Here is a 17,275-nt window from a genome sequence, read left to right as displayed (position 1 = left end):
TTGGTCTCGCACATTTACTCACACTCACGAATCACAGGCATTACTCGCCATTTCTCACTTCTCAGCAGTATAGTACTTATAGTAGTAGTGGTGTCAGTCTGTGTCAGTAGTAGCATTGCAGCAGTACTCCAGAGCAAGACGCTTCAGTCGCTTCGCTTGACTCATCAAGATATCATTGTAGTCTCGTGCTTAAATACGTTAAATAACGCAGCGGATTGGATCTTGGCTTCTAATCTTTCAATTATAATAATAAAAGGAGTTTTCCGTTTATTTAAAACGAGATAGATTATTTTTTTAACAATGTCTGCCACAACAAAAGGTACGCAAAAATTAAATAATATATCTACGTGTCTTACTATTTTTCAAATTTACTACTTCCACATATAACTGTACATTCTAGAATAAATATATATGTTTAATTATTCAAATTGGAGTATATTTAATACATAATTAATGATTATTTAATTATGTATGTATTAACAATGTATCATAATTTCGCAATTTTAAATTCACAAAAGTGACTTTAAAAAAAAGAATATTGGACTTTGATCTTATTTGCAATACGGTATTCCTACAGGGAATGTGTATACCAACACCATGACAGTGAAAACAGTTAGTAAATACTGAGCAGTGAGCACACATTGCGTACAATCAGCGCAGTCTATCGGTCAATTTTGTAATATTTGGCAAGCACTACGTATGCATAAAGTCACAGTCACACATTTTCGCGCATGAATATCGTTATGCTGATGTGACGATGTCCACGATAATACAGTCATGGAACTCTTTATTTAAAAGAAAAAGAAGAAAAGAAAAAAATTATTATTTCTTAAATTCTTTATACGAACGCTTTAAAAATTCTAAACAGATGAATTTCATGACAGCGCACGAGAGTTGAAAAAGAAATCATTTTTTATCCTGAGAAAAGGTTACTCGGAAAGAATATTTCTCGTTAGCTGCGGGATTCAAATTTATAAAACGATGTTTCTAAATATACAGTATTTCTAGTACGTGCATATCGAGAGTATGAATATGCAATTGGGTGTATATTTTTGTAGGTATTTTCATCGTCGCTGCAAAGCGTACACCATTTGGAACGATGGGTGGTGTGTTTGCCAATAAAAGTGCAGCAGACTTAGCAGTAGTCGCGGGAAATGCTGCTATACAATCGGCAGGACTAAAGCCCGAAAAAATTGACAATGTCATATTTGGTCATGTATTGCCCGTAAGTATATACATATATACACATATATAGATCGAATAAGGAAAAGAAGAGATTTTCGTTAATCGTTTATTCGTACAATAGATATCATCCTCCGATGGCGCATTCCTTGCACGCCATGCGTTGTTAAAAATGGGAATCCCGATGGAGAAGCCCGCGTTTGCTGTAAACAGACTCTGTGGATCTGGTTTCCAATCGATCGTCTCCGCAGCTCAGGTAAAATACCGAAGACAAAAATATGAGTCTATATATTTATGTATCAATATTTTATGGAAGATTGAACAAATTTTCAGAGCATCTTGACGGGAGAATCTAGAATAGTTTTGGCTGGAGGAGCAGAGAATATGAGTCAAGCCCCGTTCGTTGTTAGGAGCGTTCGTTACGGTACGACGTTAGGACAAAAACACGAATTTGAGGATTCACTGTGGTTAGGATTGATAGATACCTATTGCAACTCACCTATGGGCATCACTGCTGAGAAACTCGGTGCCCAATACGGTCTCAAGAGGGAACAGGTCGATGAATTTTCATTGAGAAGTCAACAATTATGGAAAGCTGGTATACATATATATATATATATATATATATATACATATATAATTATAACATTGCACGTACTCTTCTTCCGTTCTCTTATGCTGCAATCGCACGTGCGGCCTTAGTAACAAAGTTTAACATTAAAATTTTCTTTCATCAGCCAACGACTCTGGTCGTTTCAAGGAAGAATTGGCAGCTGTAACGGTTAAAGTTAAGAAGCAGGAATTAACAGTTTCCGTGGATGAACACCCAAGGCCTCAGACGACATTGGCAGGTCTTACAAAGTTGAATCCTGTTTTTAAGAAGGACGGTTTGGTCACTGCTGGCTCCGCATCTGTATGTTGAAATTAGCAGTGGCTCGATCACTGTACGCTTCTCCACGGCCTTGACATTATAGGCCAATAAAGTTATCGCAGAGGCTTATTGCAGGGGGTATGCGACGGTGCAGGAGCTTTGATACTGGCTAGCGAGGAAGCGCTCAAGTCAGAGAATATAAAACCTTTGGCACGTCTAATAGGATACAGTATTGTAGGTGTTGACCCCACAATCATGGGTATTGGTCCATCTCCAGCTATCAAACAATTATTGCAAGTCACTGGCAAAAAAATTGAAGATATCGAGCTGGTAGAGGTAATATAATTCTTTACATGTACATATATATAAGTAAGCCTGTATGTGTGTATGCCAATTCCACACATCTTACTTGCGTAAACCCTCTATATATATAGTTTTTTATTTTTTCTTTTATTTCTTACAACACTGTGAAATTTTTGTTAAAATTTATATCTCTTAACGCTCCAATGTTATTATTCGATATAATCAAACATAGACAGTTCAAAGTTTCTGATAGTAAGTGATACTGATTGCAAACTAACAATCATATCATGATTCTCTTTAAATATACTTGGCTTTGAAAGTAATATTCTCTTTAATATTAAAGTAACGAGTGTTTCTCTTTTTCTTTTATATTACCAGATAAACGAAGCATTTGCAGCTCAAACATTATCCTGTATCAAAGATCTAAATTTGGACATTAATAAAACCAATGTAGATGGAGGAGCTATTGCTCTTGGCCATCCACTTGCTGCTTCTGGTAGCAGAATAACAGCTCACTTGGTTCACGAACTTAGGTATAATTATCTTGAATTTAAACAAGAGAGAGAGAGAGAGAGAGAGAAGTCGAATAAAGAAAGATTTTACTATGATTCCGTTTATCGATTCTTTTCCAGACGAAGAAAAGCGGGCGCTATTGGAATTGGATCTGCTTGCATTGGAGGAGGTCAAGGAATAGCTGTTATGGTGGAAGCCCTTTGAAAAGGATAATACACTAAAATAATACTTTCGATCTTCATGTGTGCTACTACTCGTCTATAATATGAATGAAACGAGTGAAATAATGTTAGCTGTAAATAAAATTTTTTAATGCCGCATGCTTCTGAAGGAAATATATATTTTTCTATCTATTTTATATTCTTATACCCCGAGTACTCTAAAACTTTTGTAGTTGTTATTACTTTTTCTTAAATGTTTATACATTTTGTATTTTGCAAGTAATAAGATTGTGGAATAAAAAGAATTCTATATTGAAAGAGTCCGAGGTTTTTCATTATACCTATATACACACATATATGTATATATATATATACATATGTATCTATTGATGCCCTACATGGTACTCTCTAGAAAGACCTGTATTTCGTAAAGTTAATTATTCGTAGAGCTTTGAAGAACGGTGAAAATTGAGTAGGAGGTACGTATAATCTAAAAAATTAAATTGCTTTAATTTCTCACTTTAACACATTATAATAATTTTTAATAATTAAGTCTTTCTCATCGTTTACCCCCATAAATGTATTTAAATTAAGCACCATGATATTTCCTGCGCTTAATCTAAGTGGTCGTTGGGTTCTTATCATCATTATCTGCAAAGCGCGTTTGAATTCATTAGTACTTTCGAACCAATTACACGAGTAATTTGCCAAAGCTAAGTCCATTGCCTGCCAATGAAATACCATTATTTGCAATATGCATTGAACCGCGTGTATATACGTACAGTGACTAATAAACATAAAACAAAAATAATATTCTGTTTAAATACTAGCTATATATAGATATATATCATACGCTAAATACGAACATGAAGATGAAGCTCATTTCCGTGCCAGCAGTAAATAAATATTTGATAAGTCATGCAGCACATGTAAGTCAGCATGCCGATTAAAACGGAAGGGATATAAATTTTCATCTGAAAATAATTTTAACGCGAGGTAAATGAATAGAAATATTTCGATATTTTTTTCGCGCGCATAAATATTCGTCGCGTTATATAAATGGAATAAAACAAAATAAAAGGAGCCTGTAGAGAATAAAAAATTATTATAAAATGTAATATCCGATGTGGTATAGTATACCTGGGATATATGAAAGGCTATTAAGCAGATAATAATACAATTGACGAATAATTGGATAAAAATGACGGTACCAAAGGTGCTCTGTATGTTTCTCGTAAATCTGAATGAAAGAATAATAATATAAAGCATATATAGGCTTCTCTAAATAATTGTCATTATATATTTATATAATGAGGGTATACTCACTTGTAAATAATATTGCTATGCTCGAGACATTTCTTAAACTTGTTATAAATAATTTGTCGACGAACACGAGGAGCGACGAGAAGTTTGTTGACGTTTGACGAGGGTGGCTCCTGCTCCTCGTCGTCGTGAACGAGAGTCAAATTCCATTGGAGCAATTTCAACTGACAGCAAGCCACCGTGAGCAAGCCCGTTACAAAAGTGTCTATGGCTACGTTGTGAAAGCAGGCGATGAAGACACTGAGGCCCTGATGCATCGAGATCACCTCGTAAGCCGGGCTGGCCGTAACGTTCAGTGGGTACCATCCTTCCATCGGCAGTCGCCTCGACCTTCCGGATACCAGATTGGCAACTGGTGCGAAGCCCCAGCAGAGGACCGCCACCGTTCCGAAACTTTGATAAGCAACGTGATGGAAGATCCCTTTCCATGCGTAAGAATCTATTATTTTCTCATACTTCAAATTGTCTCGATTGAACATTTCGCATCTGGTTATATCGAGCAGCCTCCGCAATCTTTTCTCTCGTGCAACGAGAATTATAAACTGTAAGAGGATATATAAAAACTTTCGCTTTAATTATAAATATCAGCTATACCTATATAGGCTACTATATATAACAAACGATTATAAATTAATAAATAATATTATAAAAGTGCATGGATGCATATTCAAATAGCGTCGACTCGACTGCAAAAGAAAGTGCGATGGCCGGGAATCGAACCCGGATCAACTGCTTGGAAGGCAACTATGCTAACCATTACACCACCATCGCGCACTTGTATACATACATCGAGTGGCGGGATTTTCTTCTATTTATCAGCCTGCAACTAACACGTGCGCGCCGTTGAGCGCGATTAATACATAAAGTAAATAAAAGGCTGACCTTGAGAGCGTGAGCAGAATTGGTCATTAGCATGGTAGCGACTGCCACCATTTTCGGCACATCGCCCAGATGTACGAACAAAAATATTATCTCGGACAATAAGACGATGCCCAATAGAAAAGCGAAGCTGAACGCCGTGTAGATGAAGTATAACCAACGGTAGCTTCCTTCCGGTGCAAATGTACCGCTGTAATGAATTATTGCCAGACTGACTCTTAAATGGAAATTCCTATTCTTCGCTTTGCCATCGTCCATTCTTAAATTATAGGTTATATTGTTTACAATCGATCAATGTAAGAACGCACACACGCTTCTTTCGGTCTCTGATTTCGATGCTTACTGCACTGTTATGCTACGCAAGCTCTCGATTCTTAATTCTTATACGCGCGATCCAATTATTCCCGATATATTCCTATATATATATATATATATATATAGGTTATTATTGCAGGTGATTTTTTTTGCCAGGATCTAATCGACGACACGCGCTTCTATCTATGCAAATTGAAGGTTCTATGCACGAGGTTTGGTTCCCTCTCGATCGCTGCTGAGTGCGGCAGCTATTATAGAATATCTATACTGCAACGCTTGTCATTAGCCAGGATCACAAGAACCGCAAGGGTGCAGGCAGAGTCAACTGCAAAGCGAGTGATATATCACAGTGAGAGCCGGAATGGCCGGAATTAAAGGAAAGCAACGCTCGAACGCAGCTTTCATTCTCGGTTAATAATATCATACCTTACCTTAACCTAGCTGTCGTGGTCAAACATCGATAGCTCCTCTAAAATCCCTAATTATCGGAATTCGAATCAAGCTTTGTCATTACATTCGCTTGCCGTAAGTTAATAATGGACTAGGAATGTCTGTGTCTCTATATTTGTATACACATATAACGAAAGACTGGCCATGCAACGTACGCTGCTGTGATGTTTACATTATTGAGAGAGAGAGCTCGTACATTGTTCATTTTATAGTGTCAGTTTATTCGAGTCAACGGTAAAGCTGTTGACGGTCTATACACGCATTTCTCATCGAGTGTACATAAAAGCTTTAAACATGAAATTTCGATACGATACACGATATCATTGTTTTCGTTGATGTTAATGAAACTTCTTAATAACATACATGGGGACCGAGATAAGCCGTGCAAATTACTCGCGAATGCTTCTTTGCCAGTGATTTCTAAACTCATCGTTATATAGATATATGAATACATGCAGTTCTGAATAGAGAAATTTATCGAGTGACTATTGTATATATACACTGAAGAAGCCTAGCGTCCAAGAAGATTGAAAGATTTTCTCGGGGAAATGGAGCAAAACGATTAAACTTTGATCTTTAATCTCTTCCTTTTCGAACCCACGCGTCATATATATATATATATATACCTTATCGATAAATGTACCAGCACAGCACAGCATATTATGTATCGTTGCCACGCAGCGAAGAGCGATAAAATTCAATTAGAAAGTAAATGTTGATCCGAACTGCTACTTGCTAGCAGGGCCACTCTGCCCAGTGATAAGCTCGTTCCCAACGCAAATGCGATCCGTGCGAGTTGTTTCGCTCTAAAGCTGCTGGGATTCGAGTGTTGCACATTTGTAGTCGTTCTATAGAAATCACTCAACTTTTTCTTCCCGTTTCTTCCAATTATTCGCCTATATCGATCTTTTTACTCCTATCAACCGTTACTACATATATATATATATATATATATATATATATATAGGTGAAGATGCATCGCGTCAAGTTTGAAACGGAGACTCGCCTTGCAGCGCGTGCTCGTGCGCACGAGAGATAAACTGAAAGGCTAATCGTAAGGCGATTGGACGTTTATCTCTGATCAGTCGTGCCACTCGTACCACTCGACCATTCGTGCCCCGCATCTCGAAAGCAGTAGCAGTGAGTGAACGAAACATCGTGTACCACTCGCATCGAACGAAATACGAAAGTACACAACCGTTATACTTTAGTTATTCTCTGCAGTCACCCCGCGGTTAATCCGTTCCGACCCCACAATTGTTTACATACAACGATCGCGACGAACAGGTTCGGCTCGATTGCTTCGCGCTCCTAACTCTCTCTTCTAGCAAATATTTATCTCCAGCTGGATGAATTGATATCACTGACGTATAGATATACATATATATGCACTCGAAAATCAAGCTCACTCCATCAGTAGCTCGTGCGTCAAATTCGTTAGAATTTTCACGGAAATTCCAAAAAAGTGATCAAAATAATCATTAATCGTCGATTTATTCCAAATCGTTAAGTTTTCGGATTAGAAAAGAGAATGGCGGATACAGTTCTACTCAGCAAGGATATCCCTGACATTGAGGTAAGTGGTCCTGCACTTATAGTTTTTCTATATATATATATATATATTCTCGGAAACGTTCTCTGGAGAGTATTTACGTTTTTTCTAGCTGTGTATCTTGCCAACAATATTACACAGTTGAGCAAATTTTCTACAAAAACGTATACAACTCGAGTCTTTGAATGTAAAGCTAGGTGCATATATGGTCGAGTGTCGATAAGAGAAAGATCGCGAGCTACGTATGCATGTATATATATATATATATATATATATATAGTTGACGAGATAAACGGCTCTCTTTTCGCATATATGTTGGAAGCTCCATGCGAACTCCTTGTCTCCCCTTACTGCATCATCCCTCCTCTCCTTTTCACATAGGATCGACTAATGGAGTCTAGCTCTCCTGTTTATAGAATATTCTCATTCTAAATCCAAAAGTGAGACCTTACGCCAATGCAGTCCCGTCGATCGTGACGAAGAGAAGCAAAGAGCTGTGGAAGAGGAACGCAAGGGATAAGTGTGACGTAAGTTATCGAACAAATCACAAAGTGCCATTATAACGCCAGTAAAGGCTGGAGTGGCTCAATCGAGATAACAGTAGTGCACTTATGAATCGAGATACTCGTTGGTCGTAAAAAGCCCAGTTATTGCAGCTAAAAATGTAACCTTTCCGCAGAGCTGCTGCGTGTCGTTGACGAAGAATTTCGAGGACATAAAACCTACGACTCTTGGCGAACGCGGAGCCCTGAAGGAGGCGGCCAGATGTTTGAAGTGCGCCGATGCACCCTGTCAAAAGTCATGTCCGACGCAATTGGACATCAAGTCCTTCATCACTTCGATATCGAGCAAGAATTATTACGGAGCCGCCAAAGCGATCCTCTCGGACAATCCACTGGGACTCACCTGTGGAATGGTGTGTCCGACCAGCGATCTCTGCGTCGGTGGATGCAACCTCTACGCTACCGAGGAGGGACCGATCAATATCGGCGGCCTTCAGCAGTTCGCCACTGACGTATATATATATAATTACACGAATAATTTTATTTCTACATCTCTCTACTTTCCTTTCAATTTCTAACCATATAGACCGCTGTCTAACATCCTCCCGTTCAAAGAAACAGGAAATGCACACACTTACCCGCTGCGCACAGTTATCCCGAATTTCTTTATACAATATCAAACCGCCATGATATATATATATATATATATATATACATGTTTCAACGACACAGGTGTTCAAGAGGATGAAGATACCACAAACAAGAATACCAGGTCAAAGCGTGGATCATCCGGAAACAAAGATCGCACTGATAGGATGCGGTCCAGCCTCCCTCTCGTGCGCCACGTTTCTCGCACGTTTGGGATACCTCGACTTGACCATTTTCGAGAAGGAACGTTACATCGGAGGTTTGAGCTCATCCGAGATTCCGCAGTACCGATTACCTTACGACGTGGTCAATTTCGAGGTGGACCTTGTCAAGGACCTAGGGGTCAAGATCCAAACCGGAAATGCATTATCGGAAAGCGATCTAACAATTCAGGTTCGAATAGGCTTGGATTTACCATGATCGAGATACTATATATATATAGAGAAGGGGTTAAATTTTAATATTTCACATTTTACACGCACACTCTGTACAGAAATTACTCGATGCTGGATACGAAGCGATCTTCCTGGGCATCGGACTTCCGGAAGCGAAGAGGGAGCCGATTTTCGATGGCCTCTCGGAGGAAATGGGATTTTACACGTCGAAAACTTTTCTTCCGGCCGTTGCGAGGGCTAGCAAGCCAGGTTTCTGCGGCTGCACCGCTAAACGGTCTCTGCCCAACCTTCGCGGGACCGTCATAGTTCTCGGCGCTGGGGACACTGCCTTCGATTGCGCTACCTCGGCCCTCAGGTGCGCTGCCAGCAAGGTCTTCGTGGTTTTCCGCAAGGGCTTCACCAATATTCGAGCCGTTCCCGAAGAGGTACGTACCCCCTCCCTTGTATCTCACTCAATTTCTTATACGATTATTCGCTATGTGCACACCTACACGTTGGCAGTCAGATAAAAATGTGTAGCAATATACATAAACAAAAAAAGTCCGGCAAAAATGACAAAATTTACCGACAGTCAGCGCTGATATTATGCATATGCATCACTACACATTCTTACCTGACTACCAATGTGTAGGTGTGCACATAGCGAATAATCTGCAATAATGGAACCAATGCACGTGTGTGCCTCACAGGTGGAACTGGCACACGTTGAGAAATGCGAGATGATACCGTTCCTGTCGCCGAGCAAGGTCATCGTGAAAAATGGAAGGATCGTGGCGGTTGAATTCTTCCGAACGGAAAGGAACGATCAGGGGGATTGGATCGAGGACGAGGAGCAAATTGTCAGGTTGAAGGCTGACTTTGTCATCTCGGCTTTTGGTTCCGGGCTCTACGATCCAAAAGGTCGTTGACCTTCCTCTTTCTCTTTTATTTCACAATAATTTAAGAAGAGTATGCCTCTCTCTCTCTAATATACAATAGCAACAGAAATAATAGATAAAAAACGACTTTCAGTTCGGAAAGCAATGGAGCCGATTAAACTGAACAGGTGGAATGTACCGGAAGTGAACGATCGAGACACGAGCACCTCGGTTCCCGGAGTGTTTTGTGGCGGCGATCTAGCTGGGGTCTCGCAGACCACCGTCGAGTCTGTCAACGATGGAAAAATAGCAGCTTGGTACATGCATAAATATATTCAAGTTGGTATATCGATCTGTCTATTTCACCGTGTATATATATATATATATATATGTATACATTAATTGACATGTAATTGTACCGCAATGCGATCTATCGATCGAACCGGCGCCTACCTGACGCGGTATACATTGTTTAATCGAGTGCAGGAAAAGAGTTACATAAATATATATATATATATATATATTTTTTACGATGGAAATAGGAGAGGTATGGCTCGATATTAGCGGACCAGCCTGAATTACCAAAATTCCATTCGCCGATCGACGAGGTCGACATTAGCGTGGAATTATGCGGGTTAAAATTTGCAAATCCATTCGGGCTCGCCTCGGCACCACCCACTACCACCAGTGCGATGCTACGTCGTGCCTTCGAGGCTGGCTGGGCCTTTGCCGTGACCAAGACTTTTGGTTTGGATAAGGCAAGTTTCACTCCTGATAAGTTCTCTCTCACACACATATATCATTTTGCACAAACCACCATCTTAAGGCGAATACAGAAAGCTCGAAAGATACCAACTAATGCTCACGTCTCTTACTCCTCTTTGTGCATTGCAGGACCTCGTGACCAACGTGTCGCCAAGAATCGTCAAGGGTAGTACCTCTCGCCACCATTATGGACCGGAACAAAGCAGCTTCCTGAATATCGAATTGATATCGGAGAAAACAGCCGCCTATTGGTGTCACAGCATCCAAGAATTGAAGCGCGATTTTCCTGAAAAAGTAGCAATTTCTTGCGAGTACACATATATAATATAGATTGAGAGAAAATTCTTGTACAATCGCTCCCTAATTTTCCCTCCATAGATCATTATTGGCAGTATCATGTGTGCGTACAATAGGGAAGATTGGATAGAATTGTCAAGAATGGTCGAAGCTGCGGGCGCGGATGCCTTGGAATTGAACCTCTCGTGTCCACATGGAATGGGAGAGTCAGGAATGGGGTTGGCCTGTGGACAAGTGAGTCGAAAATGCAAAATTTACTTTGAGACTCGTGTGAAAAGAGTAAATCGACCAAAGGTGCGAATATATGTACGTCGAACCTTAACGAGAAATTTCTCAATTTTAGGATCCTCGGTTAGTCAAGGATATTTCCGGGTGGCTGCGAGAAGCCGTTAAAATACCATTTTTCGTCAAATTAACGCCAAACATCACCGATATTGGCTCCATCGCCCAGGCTGCCTACGAAGGTGATTAATCAAGAAATATTATTATTTTGCTTTCGCATCATATATATATATACTTATATATACCTTTGTACCGCTATTATAAAGATATAACAACTGAATCACTCCTTCGTCGAAAAAAAACTATATATCATGGACAAATCTGCTTTTAGTGAAATATTCATCTCGCTCGAACAATCATCGATCGTTGCATTCTTACGTAAAATCGGAGATTAGATCTATATATGGAAATGTGCACGTGTATATACAGGGTGTAACATTGAGGTAGGTCAATAATTTAAAGGGTTATTGGAGAGGTCATTTACACCAACTTTTGTTAATGAATATAGGGTCGCTGAACCCTGAATGAATTTCTACTAGCATTTAAACAAAAATTATGTTAAAAAAATGATACGTCAAATTAAGACGTTTTCAATACTTACGAGCAACTTTAGATTCATTTCCTTCTTAAAACAAGAATATATAAAGATCAGACAATTTGAACATTTATTTTACTTTATAATTAATGTGTGTATGTGTGTGTGACCAGGCAAACGAAATACAGTGGTGAAATACTTTAGTGTAGTGTATATCTAGGATTGCGCATGTGACACCGGGCATATGAAGATATTTTTCCTTTAAGAAGGAAATGAATCTAAAGTTGCTCGTAAGTGTTGAAAACGTCTTAATTTGACGTATTATTTTTTTAACATATTTTTTTTTTAAACGCTGGTAGAAACTCATTCAGGGCTCAGCGACCCTATATTCATTAACAAAAGTTGGTGTAAATGACCTCTCCAATAACCCTTTAAATTATTGACCTACCTCAATGTTACACCCTGTATATATATATAATCAGGGGGGTTGAAGAATAAACAACTGTGCTTTGACATTTGAAAATTTCTTCGTCCCTCCATCAGGTCCGCACTCGATGAATTTTCTTATACATTGCAATTATGTACGGATGAAATATTATTGTTTTGAGCGCAGGCGGAGCTTACGGAGTGTCGGCGATAAACACGGTTCAAGGCTTGATGGGTCTGCAGGCGAATGGGACACCTTGGCCAGCGGTGGGCACTGCCAAATCATCGACCTACGGTGGCGTCTCAGGAAACGCGACGAGGCCACAGGCCTTGAGAGCTATCTCTCTCATCGCCAAAAATCTACCAAACTTTCCGATCCTCGGCATAGGCGGCATAGACTCTGCGGACGTCGCTCTTCAATTCTTGCATTGCGGTGCATCTGTTCTTCAGGTACCTCCCCCCCCCCCCCTCCAAATTCACATGCACCTTTTCTCAACTGTATAATACCTTACGTATATACACATGTGCATGTATATAACTTTGAAATTGTGACATTTTGAATTTTTGAACGACGCTTTTAATTTATGGACGCGTATGTACGAATGTCACTCGATAACCTTGAGACTTTCTCTCTCTCTCTCTCTCTCTCTATATATATATATATATTTATATGTAAATGTATAAACGATTTAAAGGTCTGCAGTGCCGTTCAAAACCAAGACTTTACGGTGATCGATGATTACGTCACTGGGCTAAAGGCACTCTTGTATTTGAAGAGTTTGAATCAGACGAAGGATTGGGATGGACAAAGTCCTCCGACGTTCAAGCATCAAAGAGGGAAAGCAGTGTCTCTGCAGCATGCGCTCGGCAAGGTAACTATAATTGTCAGCTATATAGCTGTCCAGGGAGTCCAGGGGACGCGACGTACGGCTCATCGAATATCAGTTAATTGCTTCCTTTAAATTAAGATAATTAATGTATCAGCTGTTTATTATAGGCATGCAGTTGTCAATCGAACCTGCATGCTTTCGATTCCTCCAGATATGTTTCTCCATTTTTTACAGCACGTGCATGCCAAGAGAATATAATAGTGATGCATCTTATACTGAAAAAAATTGTTCATGGATATTACAGATTGTTCATGAATTTTTATCCCATTAACAGTTGTTCGTGATAACAATAAACTAAATTTATGTATATTATGAATAATTAGAATTATTCATAATATACATAAATTTAGTTTATTGATATCACGAATAACTGTTAATGGGGTCAAAATCTATGAACAATTTTTTTCAGTGTAACTTGTTCTAAAAGTTCTTCGATATCGCTTTGGAATGTATCTTCATTTCTTGCATGGGAAGGGGAGCATCCTATACCTAAATTCATCTGTGAAAATAATATTCTACAAAGATTTTCTTCTTTATTAATTTCATGTATTTGCCATCATCGATCATCTATACGTCCTCTATATATCTATACGTTATTGTTAGAATATTAATTTATTTATATATATGGGGCGTTCCATGCCAAATCTAACACCTTTGGACTTTTGCATTTTTGATTTTTTCGATAATTTTTTTCCTGCTAGTATAGATTAAGGTTAGCCTCCATGATTTTTTTCAAATTTTTTCATGAAGCCATGCGGGAGATTTGAATTTTGGAAAAATTATGGTTTTCGTCAACACTTTTTTTTTAAATACTGATAACTCCGCGAATTATTATCGAAATTGATTGTATTTTTTTTAATATCTTCGTTTTTAAACGTACTTTGTAGTAAAATTATTTCAAAATTAATTTCTTTAATATTGCTATGATATTTTCCCGTATAAACGTAATATTTTCATTTTTAACAATGTTTGTATCGATCGATTTTTTTCAAACTTTTTTATAAAAAACTGTATTTTTTTACAAATTTCAAGACTAGTCTCATAATAGGCAAACTTTGGGAACAATTTTTTTTTCAAATTTTTAATTTTTATTTTTCAATTATTCGTGCTGATAAATACCTGAAAATAGAATTTTATACTGAGCAACTATTATTAATAATCATTTCTCTAACGCCTAGCGATTATCAATTATTTATAGTGATTTGGGATAAAAGATGTACAAAAATAAAGCATTTATTATACTTCGTTGAGTTTTTCTTTTATTAAATATTATGACATTTTCCACAAATTTATATAAATAGTCAATTCGAAATTCAAAGGATACAGTAGGAGGAGCACTATGAGTCTATATGAGTCAGTATCGTCTTTCGTGATCGGTAATCAAATTTGAATTTAAATTAATGTAACTGTAATGATGCAACCAACGCTGATGGAATGTAAAAAATTCCCTAGATATAAAACTGAACTATGTGTGGGAGATTAACTTAAGTTTTATTCAATATTCTTTACAGTTTAATCAGTAAAGATCACTGTACAAAACTTAAGTTAATGTCGCACAAGTAGGTCAATTTCAAATGTAGGGAATTTTTTACATTCCATCAGCGTTGGTTGCATCATTACAGTTACATTAATTTAAATTCAAATTTGATTACCGATCACGAAAGACGATACTGACTCATATAGACTCATAGTGCTCCTCCTACTGTATCCTTTGAATTTCGAATTGACTATTTATATAAATTTGTGGAAAATGTCATAATATTTAATAAAAGAAAAACTCAACGAAGTATAATAAATGCTTTATTTTTGTACATCTTTTATCCCAAATCACTATAAATAATTGATAATCGCTAGGCGTTAGAGAAATGATTATTAATAATAGTTGCTCAGTATAAAATTCTATTTTCAGGTATTTATCAGCACGAATAATTGAAAAATAAAAATTAAAAATTAAAAATTTGAAAAAAAAAATTGTTCCCAAAGTTTGCCCATTATGAGACTAGTCTTGAAATTTGTAAAAAAATACAGTTTTTTATAAAAAAGTTTGAAAAAAATCGATCGATACAAACATTGTTAAAAATGAAAATATTACGTTTATACGGGAAAATATCATAGCAATATTGAAGAAATTAATTTTGAAATAATTTTACTAAAAAGTACGTTTAAAAACGAAGATATTGAAAAAAATACAATCAATTTCGATAATAATTCGCGGAGTTATCAGTATTTAAAAAAAAAAAGTGTTGACGAGAACCATAATTTTTCAAAAATTCAAATCTCCCGCATGGCTTCATGAAAAAATTTGAAAAAAATCATGGAGGCTAACCTTAATCTATACTAGCAGGAAAAAAATTATCGAAAAAATCAAAAATGCAAATGTCCAAGGGTGTTCGATTTGGCATGGAACGCCCCATATATATATAATTTCACAATTCACTCTATAGATCCTACCTCGATTCCTCGATTTTCGTCGCATGTCGGATAAACCTCACAGATTTTTTAACAATAACATACATATATTGCACATTTTCTAGTTGCCTAGATGACCCTACGAATTACTTAACCCATTCGCTGCCAAGCCTAAATTATATGAAGTCATTCCTATTGTCATTTATATTTTGAGTGTTATTGTTTACCAAAACCCTGTTATTTCTTGGTAAGTGCACATATATTATCATACATAATCATTTACAAGCAGAAAACTAAAGACGAGTATACTCGTCCTTGGCAGCGAGTGGGTTAATTGTATATTTTATCTAGGATACTTTTTGTAATACCTCAAGCTTATTACAATGGGCGAAATCCATGCCCATGCAGTGTTGAAAGTTATTTCTTATTACGGATTACGATCAGGTGTAACGACTCTTGGTGTTTTCTATATATATATATATATATAAATTTCTTATATATACATATATTTATGAATAGAGTAATTCTTATAATAACATAACTTGTTCGTACAGCGTGCGTTACCTACTACATAAATATAATTGACAAGTTGTTATACACCGTGCTGAGAGTTAAGACTAATGCACGTGTGTACGGATCGATAGGATATTTCGTCGGACGATAAGCTCTCACCGCGCAATAGAGAAAAAAATGATTTCTCTATTACAGCGAAACTTACTTACTTTCTTTATTTCGTTACAAGGTATCTAATATTTGTAATGTGGTTAACGAGACAATGGACAGATCTGACGACAGAAATTGGATATTTCGTTTCGAAAGAGGAAAGAAAATAAGTGATAATTACATTATTGCATATATATATATCCTTTGTTGCATTACCTTTGCAGAACGTACCTTACTTTGGAGAATATCAGAAGGAGCGAGAGAGGAAGATGGCAGAAATTAAAGCAGCGTCGGATCCGTTGGAAGCGGTACCGGAAGTGACGAGACCGGTCCCCAAGGCGATCGGTAAAGTTCCTGCTGTGAAAGACGTTATAGGGATGGCGGTAGAGAAGCTAAGCTCTCATAAACAACTGGACAAGCAGAAACAAGTGGTTGCTCTTATAGACGATGCAAGTCTTTTTTTTCCTCCTTTATAATTCATTATACATATATATATATAAAGAAGTTGAGTGCTTTTAAAAAACTGTCAATATAAAGAGCACCTCGAACGATTTGCAGGATTTGTGCATAAATTGTGGAAAGTGCTACATGGCTTGCGCCGATTCTGGCTATCAGGCGATCGAATTTCATCCCGAGACACATATCCCAAAGGTCACGAACGATTGCACTGGCTGTAATCTCTGCTTATCCGTTTGCCCAATCATCGATTGCATCACGTAAGACTAAAGAAGCATACGTATAAATCTGCCATAAAACTAACACCAATGGGATATATCTTCTTAATTCCTTTTGCAGAATGGTACCCAAAACGATTCCACACGTGATAAAAAGGGGAATCCCACCTGCGCAGATTTCAGCCTGAATCTTGGAGCTATAGCTGCAGCAAATAGCATATATATATATATATATATATATACATATAGGGAAAGGATCGATCGTTTCTCAAAGTTTTTCAATGTTTTTATTATTATATAGAATGCATGCGCTATGTGAATAAAATTCATCTGCCTACAGCTTGCTCTTTCAATTATCCAGCAATTCTTTTAACAACTTAAA

The 17,275-nt window shown here is 37.5% G+C and overlaps 3 protein-coding genes and 1 non-coding gene across 5 annotated transcripts; 2 read left to right on the top strand and 2 right to left on the bottom strand.

Annotated features, from left to right (window-relative positions):
• The first annotated feature begins 160 nt into the window (after positions 1-160).
• yip2 (yippee interacting protein 2) lies at positions 161-3,351 on the top strand. The gene is made up of 8 exons (XM_066728676.1): positions 161-319; positions 1,059-1,225; positions 1,307-1,438; positions 1,516-1,780; positions 1,920-2,095; positions 2,189-2,389; positions 2,735-2,889; positions 2,989-3,351. Exons 1-8 carry the CDS (start codon positions 301-303, stop codon positions 3,071-3,073), a joined length of 1,200 nt encoding a protein of 399 aa, XP_066584773.1. The 5' UTR covers positions 161-300; the 3' UTR covers positions 3,074-3,351.
• A 70-nt stretch (positions 3,352-3,421) lies between these two features.
• Positions 3,422-6,960, bottom strand: LOC136774405 (odorant receptor 10-like). 2 transcript variants are annotated; one of them, XM_066728677.1, is made up of 7 exons: positions 6,624-6,960; positions 5,236-5,422; positions 4,357-4,895; positions 4,171-4,270; positions 3,897-4,004; positions 3,601-3,756; positions 3,422-3,520 (listed from the first exon to the last, which is right to left on the bottom strand). In XM_066728677.1, exons 2-7 carry the CDS (start codon positions 5,284-5,286, stop codon positions 3,464-3,466), a joined length of 1,011 nt encoding a protein of 336 aa, XP_066584774.1. In that variant the 5' UTR covers positions 5,287-5,422; positions 6,624-6,960; the 3' UTR covers positions 3,422-3,463. The 2 variants fall into 2 exon arrangements, with proteins under 2 accessions (XP_066584774.1, XP_066584775.1); XM_066728678.1 differs by lacking the exon at positions 5,236-5,422.
• TRNAG-UCC (transfer RNA glycine (anticodon UCC)) lies at positions 5,053-5,124 on the bottom strand. The gene has a single exon. It is a non-coding gene; the product is annotated as a tRNA-Gly (tRNA).
• A 169-nt stretch (positions 6,961-7,129) lies between the features above and the next one.
• su(r) (dihydropyrimidine dehydrogenase su(r)) lies at positions 7,130-17,232 on the top strand. Its single transcript, XM_066728672.1, has 16 exons — positions 7,130-7,573; positions 7,966-8,076; positions 8,229-8,564; positions 8,785-9,093; positions 9,194-9,520; positions 9,785-9,995; positions 10,107-10,291; positions 10,495-10,710; positions 10,847-11,011; positions 11,096-11,248; positions 11,358-11,478; positions 12,445-12,707; positions 12,953-13,129; positions 16,444-16,668; positions 16,778-16,935; positions 17,015-17,232. The coding sequence occupies exons 1-16, from the start codon at positions 7,529-7,531 to the stop codon at positions 17,079-17,081; spliced, it is 3,069 nt and encodes a 1,022-aa protein (XP_066584769.1). The 5' UTR covers positions 7,130-7,528; the 3' UTR covers positions 17,082-17,232.
• The last annotated feature ends 43 nt before the right edge of the window (positions 17,233-17,275 follow it).

The sequence above is a fragment of the Prorops nasuta genome, unplaced genomic scaffold (genome assembly GCF_024137725.1).
Source record: "Prorops nasuta isolate Cenicafe-Biocafe unplaced genomic scaffold, Cenicafe_Pnas_1.2 PNAS00006, whole genome shotgun sequence".
Classification (NCBI taxonomy): Eukaryota; Metazoa; Arthropoda; class Insecta; order Hymenoptera; family Bethylidae; genus Prorops; species Prorops nasuta.
The sequence above is the reverse complement of the archived record's forward strand: the minus strand, read 5'-3'. Positions and strand labels throughout refer to the sequence as shown.

What these genes read in the sequence shown, in the direction of transcription:
- yip2 (XM_066728676.1), top strand. An exon ending in CGATCGTCTCCGCAGCTCAG is followed by an intron (nt 1,439 to 1,515) that starts GTAAAATACCGA and finishes ACAAATTTTCAG; the next exon opens with AGCATCTTGACGGGAGAATC. An exon ending in TCAACAATTATGGAAAGCTG is followed by an intron (nt 1,781 to 1,919) that starts GTATACATATAT and finishes TTCTTTCATCAG; the next exon opens with CCAACGACTCTGGTCGTTTC.
- LOC136774405 (XM_066728677.1), bottom strand. Translation starts at nt 5,286, where the DNA reads ATGGTGGCAGTCGCTACCATGCTAATGACCAATTCTGCTCACGCTCTC. An exon ending in TAGCCTTTCATATATCCCAG is followed by an intron (nt 4,005 to 4,170) that starts GTATACTATACC and finishes AATTATTTTCAG; the next exon opens with ATGAAAATTTATATCCCTTC. An exon ending in ATTTAAATACATTTATGGGG is followed by an intron (nt 3,521 to 3,600) that starts GTAAACGATGAG and finishes TTAATTTTTTAG; the next exon opens with ATTATACGTACCTCCTACTC.